The sequence below is a fragment of the Oratosquilla oratoria genome, unplaced genomic scaffold, assembly GCF_046742065.1.
Source record: "Oratosquilla oratoria isolate Oo_2021 unplaced genomic scaffold, ASM4674206v1 SCAFFOLD50, whole genome shotgun sequence".
NCBI classification, from domain to species: Eukaryota; Metazoa; Arthropoda; class Malacostraca; order Stomatopoda; family Squillidae; genus Oratosquilla; species Oratosquilla oratoria.
This window is the reverse complement of record NW_027467714.1, coordinates 1,022,963-1,036,033: the sequence shown is the minus strand read 5'-3', so window position 1 is coordinate 1,036,033 and position 13,071 is coordinate 1,022,963. Positions and strand designations below refer to the sequence as shown.

At 38.6% G+C, this 13,071-nt stretch overlaps 2 protein-coding genes across 15 annotated transcripts in view; one reads left to right on the top strand and one right to left on the bottom strand.

Annotated features, from left to right (window-relative positions):
* The window catches only part of osp (myosin phosphatase Rho interacting protein outspread), a 600,580-nt gene that overhangs the window by 157,955 nt on the left and 429,554 nt on the right, over positions 1–13,071 (bottom strand). For all 14 annotated transcript variants that reach the window (XM_076182079.1, XM_076182084.1, XM_076182083.1 and 11 more), the window contains 2 exons: positions 6,349–6,540; positions 3,155–5,122 (listed from right to left, as the gene is read on the bottom strand). In XM_076182079.1, coding sequence (XP_076038194.1) covers positions 3,155–5,122; positions 6,349–6,540 — 2,160 coding nt within the window. The remainder of the gene's footprint in view (positions 1–3,154; positions 5,123–6,348; positions 6,541–13,071) is intronic.
* LOC143023539 (uncharacterized) overlaps positions 1–13,071 on the top strand; it is a 279,586-nt gene that overhangs the window by 59,910 nt on the left and 206,605 nt on the right. The window lies entirely within an intron of this gene.

Genomic DNA, 13,071 nt, shown 5'->3' with positions numbered 1-13,071 from the left:
CAAATGGAATAAACTTAGGAACCATGTAGTAAGCGCTGAAACTATCAGTTGTTTTAAGAAACTATTAGACAATTTTATGGATGGGGATGACAGGTGGTGATGGATACAGAGCTGCCTAGTGTAGGCCTTATGGTCTCTTGCAGTCTCCTTCATTCTTATGTCTTATGACCAAATAAACAACCTTGATGTCAGAAAGTCATACGACCCTGATGGAATAGCGAACTGGATATTAAAAGAATGTATGGATGAACTTACAGACAAAATACACAAGATAATTGACTTCTCACTCAAAGAAGGAAAAGTACCACAAGATTGGAAAAATACAAATAGACCGGTATCCCTTACAAGCACAATTGCAAAAAAGTTATTAAAAATAAATGGATCAAACACTTGGTAGAGAACAATATACTAAATCTTAAACAATTTGGATTTAGAAGTGGAAGATCATGTCCTACTAACTTAACCACTTCCATACGGTGACGCCTACATAGGTAGCATGAGGAGCAAGTGGGTACTCGATGATGCCGACGTCGCCATCTTGATTATATCTATTGTAGTCATACCTACGTAATTTCCATTCTCTCTAAACTGGCTTCATCAATTTTCTATGGTTATCAAAATACACGGGTGAAAGAGAACGAACAATTGAGCACCGACTTTATTTTTTATAATGCGATTATTATGACGCAACATCGCACGTAGGGCAGCTAATGCTGCCAGATGTGTGATGTGCCCCGGAGTGAAGAGGTTAATATGCTTTTACTCAAGATTAATAGAAATTATACAAGAAAGACGGATGGACAAAGTGCGCTTTCTTGGACTTTCAAAATGCTTTTGACAAAGTACCACACAAAAAGCTATTAAGAAAAATTGAAATAATAGATGGAATACAAGTAAAATAATTGGAAAGGGTGAAAGATTTCTTGAATGGAAGAAAAATGAGGGTGGTACTTAGAGACAAGAACTCAAATTGAGAAGATATGATAAGTGGAGTCCCCCATGGCTCTGTATTGGCTCTGATAATGTTTGCTATTTATATAAATGACATGGATGAAGGCTTGGTTTGTTATATGAACTTCTTTGCAGATGATTCAAAACTATTAAAGAGAGTAAGTACAGAGGCAGATTGCAAATCTTTTCAAGAAGACCTGGACAAAGTCTGGAAATGGAGTCAAAAGAGTGAAGTGAACTTCAACATTAAGATATGTAGTATAATGGAATTTAGAAAAAGCAAAAATAGAATCTTGGGTCAATATAAAATTGGTACAAAGGAATTTAAAAATAAAATTGGAAAGGGACCTAGGAGTAACCATCTCAAATGACGACACCAGACAAACATGTCAACAAATTAGTCTGAGAAACTTTTAATCTATTAAGATCAATGAAAGTGGCCTCTGACTACATGGATGAAGAAATGGTAAAGAAAGTACTAATTACACTGATAAGACCAAAATTGGAATACACAGCCTCACTATGGACACCTAGTACAAAAAAAAAAAAAAATCAAAGACCAATGACAAAGATGGCACCAACACTTTGCAATTTGACATACAAAGATTGGACAAACTAAACTTACCAACCCTGGAACAAAGAAGAGAAAGAGGTGATTTGATAACCAATTACAGAATTATGAAAGGGATGGAAATTCTTGATATGGATGACTTACTAAAATGGGACAGAAGAAATACAAGAGGACACAAGAAGAAACTTAAAGACAGTTACAGAAGAGATCTGAAAAACAATAGCTTTCCACACAGTGATAGATATCTGGAACAAACCGAGAAAGGAAACAATGAGTGCAAAACTATACATGACTTTAACCCCTTCCATACGGTGCCACACACGTAGGCGTCATGGGGAGCGAGTGTATTCGCGAGGCTGCCATATCGGTGTCTTGATTATATTTATTGTAGTCGCCCCTCCATAATGACATTCTTTCTAATTCTTTTGTAATCGCATTTTCTATGGTTATCAAAATTCACGGGTGAAGAGAGAACGATCGATATAAGCGGTGACTATATTTTATGATGCGAGTATTATTACGACACGTCGTACGGCTGGCATTGGCTGCTGCCACCGAGATCTAAGTCCATGACGCCTACGTGTGCGGCACCGTATGGAAGGGGTTAAGAAAAAACTTGATGTGGAAAGATATAACAGGGGGTCACTATGAGCATAGTTCTCCTCCAGCAAAATACAACTAGGTAAATACAAACATCATCATCGTCGAATAGGAAGTCTAGTGGATGAGCTCCGACTTAGCGCTTTGTTGCTTGGAACATGGAATGAGAGGGCTATGTATTCCAGTGACCAGTAATGTGTAAAATCCAGTTCTGGAAAATTATAGTATAGCACAAAATGGGGGAAAGAAAAGAAGATAAAAGAATAAATGAACCAACTAAGAGAAGATTGTATATGAGTAGAGTGGAATCACCACTGGGTGTGATCCCGAAAAGAATGTGTCCAAGTGAAACTCCGAAGACTATTCAAAGGTGGGAAAGCAATGTTTTTTTCAGGATGTCAAAGGGAAAGGGGAGCAATAGGAAAAGTTATGGATATAGAAAGAAAAACTAGGGTTAGCAGTGTACTAAGGAATTGAGACATCAGCGATTTGATAGAAGAATTAACAGATCTAAAAATAGATTATGGAGCTTTGCACAAAGAAACAATAAACTTACGTAGAACTAACAAGGAAATAATTAGAGTTCAATGATCTAAAAAGTGAACTATGATAAAAGAGAAAACTAAAGAAAAATGAGGATAAAAACAAAAACAAAGAGCTGAAGAAAGAGGTAAAAAAAACTAATACAATCAGTGACCGAAAAAGTGGGAGAATCAAAGAGACAGATCTCCTTGAAATAAAAAATCACTGGAAACAGGAATGTGAAAATAAAAAAATCTCTTTCGAAGAAATAGTACAAATGCAGGTAGAGAATGCAAAAGAAACAGTAATTAAGGTAATCAAAAAACAAAAAAGGAAAATTATGTGAGAGACACAGTGGATAAAAAGAAATGCATTGTGGTTTATGGTATTTAAAAAAAAAAAAAAAAAAAAATTATACATATACCAAAGAGAAAAAGAGAAAGAAATTGTGATGAGATGATACAGATTAGAAATACACTTATTTTATTGACAGACATTAGAATGGCTTACCTTAAGCTGATTTCTATATTCTGGACATTTCTTGCATTCAGTTTCCTGGGTCTTGGCCTTTTGAATTTCTAAACAGCTTCTAAGCTTTGCAATATCTTGATGAAGCTCTTCACATGTATGACAACTTTCTGTCATGCCTGTGATATCTGAGGATCTACGAGAAACTCTGCGCACTGAGCTTTCACCTTTACGTCGTGTCTTAGGAGAAGGAAGAACCTTTGTGAATTCTTGCTGTTCTTCTGTAGAAGTGGTGATGAGTTTTGGTAAAGACAAATTAAGAGCCTGACTAGTTTCTTTTTTCAATGTCACTGTTGATGATGCCAACATTCCTTGGCTTTGAACAGATGTTATAAGGGATGTTAGTTCTTGATTGCACTGGCCTGATAGACGGTTGAAAAGGAAGGCAAATTCAGCATGGTCTAATGCTGGCTGAACAAGACTTTCCATTGATGAATCTCCACCTCCAAGAAACATAAGGAGATGAGCCTCACTTGCTACCACATCACTTGCTGAACCAACAATGTCTCTATTCTCTTCCACAATTGTCAAAGGTTCTGAGGTAGATGATATCTCGCAATCCCCTTGTACCACTGCTAGCTGGCCATCGATGACAGCTTTTTGTGCCACCACAGATGCAAATTCACCTAATACCTCATTCATCCCAATCTTCACAGTTTCAACAATTCCTAAATCACCTGCACGGTACTGAGCTAACACAGCCTCATACTTATTACTCAGAGTCAGTACAGATTCTTCCATCTCCTGTCTTAATGATTCTTCAGCAGCGGTGTGCCAACGTTCAAGTGCAGCAATAGTTGGATAAGTTATAAGCACTGGAGCATCTGGGGGCATGATAAGATGGGCTAATCGCATCATACATTGTGATGCCTCTACATTGACTAGTTCCTGATTGACAAGTTCTTGTGCAATGGTCCATGCCTCTCTCATGTGCACCTCCTCCAACAAAACGGTATCATCATGAGGTTGTGGGTTCTGGATGGTATCCTTGGCCATAACCACAGCCACTTCCTGCAATTTGGCATTTTTGTAATGCATAAAGAGGTTTGCTAATGAATGCTCCCTCTCCAAGAGTCGTTTTTGCAAATCTATGCAAGTGTCATTCAGTTTTCTTTCCTGTGCTTTAACAGCTTTGGGAGGTGCCATAGCTGCTGCAACTTCACCCTGCACCACCAACTTCTCTGCAAGAAGACTAGTATAAAAGTCAAGAGGTGACATAGTGTCTATGTCAAATTCAGAATTTGTCAGCTTTTTTTCTAGGAAAGAAAGCTTTCGGTGGGTTTCAATAAGCTCTTGCAATTGTACACTTGTTTCATATGTTCCTGGCCGTTGGGCAACCTGCAATACTTGAGCTAAATGTGACACTTGTATAGTTTCACATGATAGCCGTTCAGCAAACAATTTCAGCTGTGACTCACGGTTCCACTTGCCTGCGACCTTGAGGTGTTCACGTCTTTGGTTGAGTTCAGTTAGTTTATCTTTCAGTAGATCCTGAACCTTCATGACAAGTGGCTGTAACCGTGTCACACTGGTCTGATCTACTGGTGAATATCGTAACTGTGTTAGCCTGATGGCAGATTTCAATTGTTGAAGAAGAGAAGAAAGTCCAGGAGCACCACAAGAACAAGCATACTCTACTGACCCAGCCCATGCAAGACATTCCTCAAGAGAACTCTGCAAAGTGCTTAAAACACGTTCTAGTGCAAGTGCCTTTTCTCGGACTGATTTTCCATCTGTATCCATCTTTGAAGATTTCAGGTTCTTTTCTGGTGTGAGCCGTGGAGACCGAAGAGTCTTCTTTGCAAGTGATGGTGATCTTAGGGGTGATTTTAAAGGTGATACCAGGTGTGTGGGTGATCGAGGTCGGTTTGGGGACTTTGAACGAGGAGCTAATAGTGAACTTTTCCCAAATGAAGATGCAGCTTTGCCTTCTTCAGAAATACTGGCTACCTGCAAAAAATAAACAAACAAATATATAAATGGAAACCAAGACATTTTTCACACATTTATAAAAAAAAAAGTATATACCGTATTTTCCGGCGTATAGTGCACAACTTTTTTCCATTGTAAGGGCCTAAAAATGGGGGGTGCGCATTATCCGGTGGTGCGCATTATCTACGGCCTACGATAAAAATTCTACGGCTGTGTGTGTAATTTTTTTCACAACAACGTGACAATGTTGGCCGTCACAAAGTCGGGACGGCACACTTCTCCGTGACGTTCCGTGAGAACAAGAAGAACAGTCATGGTGACATGAAAGAATACGCCAGCATGGGCTATATAAATATTTGGTATAGGTAGGTATCTATCAAATCTTATTTTTCATGTTTAAATAGGCCTAAACACCATGAAACATGATCAATATTCATGATATTTGCCCATGTTCACAGCATCCTAGTTTGAATTTTTATGTTGGCTTTGTTGCCAACCTAAAGTGAAGCAACAAAGCCAACATAAAAATTCAAACTAGGATGCTGTGAACATGGGCAAATATTATGAATATTGATCATGTTTCATGGTGTTTAGGCCTATCTAAACATAAAAATAAGATTCGATAGAAACCTACCTATACCAAATATTTATATCCGGTAGCCCATGCTGGCGTATTCTTTCATGTCACCATGGCTATTCTTCTTGTTTTCACGGAACGTCACGGAGAAGTGTGCCGTCCCAATTTTGTGACGGCCAACATCGTCACGTTGTTGGGAAAAAAATTACACACACAGCCGTAGAATTTTTATCGTAGGCCGTAGATAATGCGCACCACCGGATAACGCGCACCCCCCATTTTTAGGCCCTTCCAACGGAAAAAAGTTGTGCACTATATGCCGGAAAATACGGTACTGAGATAACGAAGTGCATGGGTGCGCATTATAACCCGATGCGCATTTTAACCCATTCAACTCCAATGACAAGATGTCTTGTCATTTGGTCAAATAAAAAAAAAAATCATAAAACACCAAAATGTTTGATGAAACACCAGAAAAATATGACGTCAATCCTCGCTTCGCTGCGAGCGAAGCGAGGATTGACGTCATATTTTTCTGGTGTTTCATCAAACATTTTGGTGTTTTATGATTTTTTGTTTTATTTGACCAAATGACAAGACATCTTGTCATCGGAGTTGAATGGGTTAAGAAAATACGGTATATTTGAATAAAGAAAAATTAACCAACCTTGGATTCCAAGCTATTCATACGAAGAATGGCTTTCATGGCTTCAGAACTACTAGGGCTTTCAAGCGATTTCCGGCGGGGTCTTGAAGATTTGGTGGATTCATCAAAACTCTTAGATCTCTTGGGAGCCTTGAGAATTCTAGATGAATTTTCCCGTGGTGAGGTAATTGCAGTTGTCATTTCCTGCATACTCTATTACAAAATAAGAGGAAGAAAATAAACAAATTCATACTGGTTATGAACATGAACATCAGTGTATGGATAAGATGTAATGTGTATATCTACAAACTTCTACCAAATCAAAACATTCATGGATTTCACAATATGTAGTTCATTCAAAATGCCTTTAACTTATCTTGATACTTCTAGATGTTACTAAATCTCAACATCAAAATTATTTTCAATAACAAAAATACTGAATGCTATGAAAAGAAGGAAAGAAAAATTATACTACTTAAATTTTTCCAATGTTTCAGTTCCTTTCTAAGGTAGATTGACATTGAAATCCTTTATTGGGTCTCAAGGATGTATGACAGTATGTTCTCACTGCTAACACACATTGACTCTCTTAAGAAGACTCCTCCAACAGCTGTGCCCACTCAGCCACCATGCTCCCCATAAGTATTTACTAGATTATCCCTAACAGTAATATACAAGAAAGGAGCTACACTCTTGATGTCTCATTTCTTTTTCCCATCAATCATACCCAGCTTTCAATTTATTCATGGTATCAAACTGATGAAAAAAAAAGCTAAATGTCAGGTGAGGGAAACAAAGAGGAGAGCAGGTTGGTAAATGGAGTCCGAGGTGGGAAGTAGATGTCAATATCAAGAAATGTAGCATAATGTACATACATACATACATATACCAAGGCTTTTTCCCCCTTACAAGGGAGGTAGCCAAAAAGAAAAAGGTATATAGCGAAAATCTAAAGCAGGAAGTGAACAACAAATTCCAAGAATTGACACAAAAGATCGAAGAAAACTTAGGTGGGGACAGTATCCAGGAAATTAAGAAGTGGAAAGAAAATATTGAAAATAAAGAAATTGCTTTCAAAGAAATAGTCAAGCAGCAAATGCAAGATAATGCAAAAGACACAATCATTCAAGTGATTAACGAAAAAGCAAATTGGGTCAGGGACACAGTAGATAGGAAGAAATGTATTGTGGTTTATGGGCTTAAAGAAAAACAAGGATTGGCGAGGTACATGAGAGAAAAAGAAGAAAAAGAGACAGCAGTAGAAATCCTTAATGAAATTCAGGGGGGAGATAGTGATTCAGGCACAGACTTAGAAGAGACTTACAGAATTGGTCGCTATACTAAGGATAGGAATCGACCTCTAAAGATAAAACTAAGGTCACAAGTGGTAGTAGAAGACATATTTGAAAAAGTAGGTAACTTGGCAAAGAGTGAAAAATACAATAAGATATGGATAAAAAGAGAAATGAGTACTGAGGAATTAGAAAAAGAAAGGGCGCTAAGAGAAGAAGCAAAGGAAAAAAACTTGAAAAGATCAGAGACAGAATGCAAAGAATTCCAGTGGAGAGTAATAGACTTGAGATTAAGACAATGGCGCTTCAAAACGAACAAAACAAGGGAAGAAGAAACCAGGGAGAAGGAAGAAAATTAAAAGTGGCCTATACCAACATTGACGGACTAATTTCGGGACTGAACGAACTCAATGATTATCTGTTAGAAGCAAAACCAGACATAATGGGAATTGTAGAGACTAAACTAAGAGGTGAAATACCATCCACTGTTATCGGACAAGGTTTATACAACTACTGGATAAAAAACAGGGACAAGAAACAGGGAGGGGGAATCATGTTCTTGGCCAAGAAAGACCTAAAGGTGACAAAAATTGCAGAGGGCAAAGGTAATGCTGAATTGATCATGATAAAAGTCGAAGGCAAGAATATGAAAAGTAGAAAGTTTGTGGTGACTTATGTGCCTCCAAAAACAAGCGCTTGGAAAGAAATTGAACATACAAAAATGCTAGATGACACAAGAAAATCACTCAATGAGATACTAATGGGTAAGGGTAATCTGGTAGTTATGGGGGACTTCAATTGCAAAGAAATTTGTTGGGACAGCATGACAGTGCAAGGAGGAGATGACTCGTGGGGCAATGTACTGCTAGATATGACCATGGAGTACACAATGACCCAATGGGTCCATGAAAACACAAGGTACAGAAATAATGAAGAGCCATCGAAACTAGATCTAATATTTACAACAGAGCCTGAAATAGTGCATAAAGTCCAGTATGAGACACCAATTGGAAAGAGTGACCATGTACTCATCGAAACTATACTAAAGGAAGAAATAGACATAGAGAGGAACGAAAAGCATAGGAAAGGAAGACTGAGGTACAACAAAACAGACTTTACAAAACTAAAGACATTCTTCCGGAATGCAAACTGGGAAATATTTTACAGGGAAGAAACAGCAGTGGAAGAGAAATGGAATATATTGATGGAAAACTACAATGAAGGGGTAAACAGGCATGTACCAAGACAAAAGCGAGAGAGAGAGAGTACATTAAATGTTGGTTCAACAAAAGATGCAGTGAGGCAAAAGACAGAAGGGACAAAGCTTGGAAAAAGTGGAGAAAAGACAAAAAACAAAGCAAATGGCAAATTTATGTTAACTATAGAAATGAGTATGTTAATGTGAGAAGAGAGGAGAAAAGGAACCATGAGAAGGATATTATAGACAAATGCAAAGAGCAACCCAAACTATTCTATCGGTATGTGAATGGTAAACTTAAAAACAAACAGGAATTGGTGAAACTATGCCAAGGAAACATAGAATACACAGAAGATTTAGAGATGGCCGAAGTCATGAACAATCACTTTAAATCTGTTTTCACCAGAGAGAAAATACCGAATTGTGACATAGACAAAAACAAGAAATCTCCCCTCATGAATGAGTTTACAGCATCACTAAAGGAAATATCAGAACATTTATCAAGGCTGGATGTCAGAAAATCACATGGCCCGGACGGTATTGCAAATTGGATTCTAAAGGAGTGCAAAGAAGAACTAACAGACAAAATACACATCTTAATAAACAGCTCACTCAAAGAAGGAAAGATACCCGAGGACTGGAAAAACGCTAACATTGTACCAATACACAAAGGAGGAAACAAAGAAGAACCCACCAACTATAGGCCAGTATCACTAACAAGCACCATTGCCAAAATTTGTGAGAAAATAATCAAGAATAGATGGGTAAAACATCTGGAAGACAATGACATATTAAACCCAAGACAATTCGGATTCAGACAAGGAAGATCATGCTCCACAAACTTAATATGCTTTTACTCAAGACTAATAGACATAGTGCAAGAAAGAAATGGATGGGCTGATTGTGCATTCCTAGACTTGCAAAAAGCCTTTGACAAAGTACCACACAGAAAACTACTAAAAAAACTGGAACACATAGGAGGAATACAGGGAAACCTACTAAAATGGATAGAGGACTTTCTGACTGGTAGAAAGATGAGAGTAGTGCTCAGAGAAAAATATTCAGACTGGAAAGAGGTGATCAGTGGAGTACCGCAAGGATCTGTGCTGGCACCAATAATGTTTGCTATCTATATGAATGACATGGATGAGGACGTGAACTGCTACATGAGCTTCTTTGCCGATGACGCCAAACTGCTAAGGAAAATAGAAACTGATGAGGACTGTGAAGCACTGCAAGAAGACCTAAATAGGGTATGGAACTGGAGTCAGAAATGGGAAGTGGACTTTAATACGAAGAAGTGTAGCATAATGGAGTTTGGAAAAAGCAAAAACAGAATATCAGGAAAATATACAATTGGAACCAAAGAAGTAAAGAAAGTAGGATCCGAAAAAGATTTGGGAGTAATTATCACGAACGACTTGTCCTATGATATACAGATTAACAAAATTGTCGGGGAGACTTACAACTTGCTAAGATCAATAAAAGTGGCGTTTACATACTTGGACGAAGACATGATGAAAAAAATATTGGTTACATTGATAAGGCCTAGATTAGAGTATGCAGCGACATTGTGGTCCCCCAGTACCAAAAAGAATATAAAGAAAATAGAAAGAATCCAAAGAGCAGCTACAAAAATGGCACCTGCACTTGCAAACCTATCATACGAAGAGAGATTGGCTAAACTGGAGTTACCGACACTGGAGCAAAGAAGAGAGAGAGGTGACCTATTGACCATCTACAGAATCATGAAAGGCACAGAGGTACTCGATAGTGAGAACTTACTTAACTGGGACAAAAGAAACACAAGAGGACATGGAAAGAAAATAAAAAAACATAGCTATAGAAGAGAACTGAAGAAAAACAGTTTTCCTCATAGAGTTTTGGACACTTGGAACAAACTGGACAATGAAATAGTATGCGCAAAAACCATTCATGAGTTTAAAAACAAACTAGACACTGCAAGATACAAAGGCGGGACAACACGAGCATAGCTCCCCTTCCCGCAAAATACAACTAGGTAAATACAACTAGGTAAATACAGTCTCCTCCCAGCATCCACTCCCAAATGTCTATTCCTCATTACATTTTCCGATCCACCAAGGCACACACTCACCCCTCTCAGTCCACACTCCACCACTCACCCCTCTCAGTCCACACTCCACCCCCACCCCCACTCCACCCTTTCCTGCCACATTCACACCCAAGTATCCAAAACTATCCACTTCCCCCAGTCGCTCTCCCCCAATGCTCACCTCCAGTCCATCGCCACCCTCACCCCCTGTACATCTCATCACCCCACCCCCACCCACATCCATCTTCAGCTTTCCCCCCCCCACACTCCCAAACTCCGCCACCAACCTCCTCAATCCCTTCTCCGATCCTGCCACAAGCACAGCGTCATCCGCAAACAACAGCCAGCTCACCTCCCACCCCTCTCCACTTTCCCCAACCATCTCCAATCCCTGACCCACCACCCCCGCACCCACCTCTCGCATGTACAAGTTGAACAGCCAGGGCGACATAACACATCCCTGATGAAGTCCCACCCTTACCTCGAACCACTCACTCTCTCCATTTCCAATCCTGACACATGCTCTACTACTCTCGTAAAAACTCTTGACAGCTCCTAGTAGCATAATGTAATTTGGAAAAAGTAAAAGAATATCAGGACAATATAAAATCGGAATGAAGAAATTAAAGAACATGGACTCTGAAAAAGACCTGAGGGTAATCATCACAAATGACATGTCCCCTGATAAACATGTAAACAACATTGTTGGAGAATCCTCAACTTGCTAAGATCAATAAAGGTGGTCTTTACCTATTTGGACTAAGAAATGGGAAAAAAAAAAAAATACTTGTCACACTGATAAGGCCTAGACTAGAGTATGCTGCATCACTATGGTCACCCAGTACTAAAAAGAATGTAAAGAAGATTGAAAGAATCCAGAGAGTAACTACAAAGATGGCCCCAACACATTCAAACTTGTCATACCAGGAGGGATTGTCAAAACTGAATTTACAGACTCTGGAACAAAGAAGAGAAAGAGGTGATCTGCTAACCATCTATAGAATCATGAAAAATTGCTGAGGAAAGTGAACACTGAAACAGATTGTGAATCACTGCAGAGACCTGAACAGGGTTGGGAAATGGAGTCAGAAGTGGGAAGTAGACGTCAACATCAACAAATGTTGTATTATGGAATTTGGAAAAAGTATAAGAATATCAGGACAATATAAAATCGGAATGAAGGAAGTAAAGAACATGGCCTCTGAAAAAGTCCTGAGAGTAACCATCACAAATGACATGTCCCCTGATAAACATATAAACAACATTGTTGGAGAATCCTACAACTTGCTAAGATCAATAAAGGTGGCTACCTATTTGGACGAAGAAATGGAAAAAAAAAAATACTAGTCACACTGATAAGGCCTAGACTGGAGTATGCTGCATCACTATGGTCACCCAGTTCCAAAAAGAATGTAAAGAAGATTGAAATAATCCAGAGTAACTACAAAGATGGCCCCAACACATTCAAACTTGTCATATCAGGAGAGATTGTCAAAACTGAATTTACAAACTCTGGAACAAAGAAGAGAAAGAGGTGACCTGCTGACCATCTACAGAATCATGAAGGAAAAAAAATAAAAATAAATAAAAATAAATAAAATAAATCCACACAGAGCAGTGAATCTTTGGAACAAACTGGACAAAACAATAAACAATAGTGTTTGCAAAAACTATGCATGAATTTAAGAGTAAACTAGAAACTGCGAGATACAAATATGGGACACCACAAGCATAGCTCCCCTTCCTGTAAGATACAAGGTAATCGCTTCATCTCAAACACATTTAAATTTCTCATCTCTGATATTGCAAAGCTTAGAAGTTGTTTGGAGATTCAAAAGGCCAAGACCCAGGAAACTGAATACAAGAAATGTCTAGAATAAAGAAATCATCTTAAGGTAAACAGTTCTAATGTCTGTCAATAAAACAATTGTATTTCCAATCTGAATCTTCACATCTTTTTTATGTTGCTGTTGTGGGGGTGGGAATATGAATGGCACCATTTTAAACATATCATAAAAGGTGACTCAACGGAGTGGAGTGAAAGAACTGGAGATTCTCAGTATTTTTCTGTCAGGAGGTGTTAAGGCTTGCTATGACTCATCCAACCCCCCTAAAAAGGAGGTAGCCAGCCAAGGCATGCAACCACCCCCACGAAATACACTCCCATCCACTACACATTA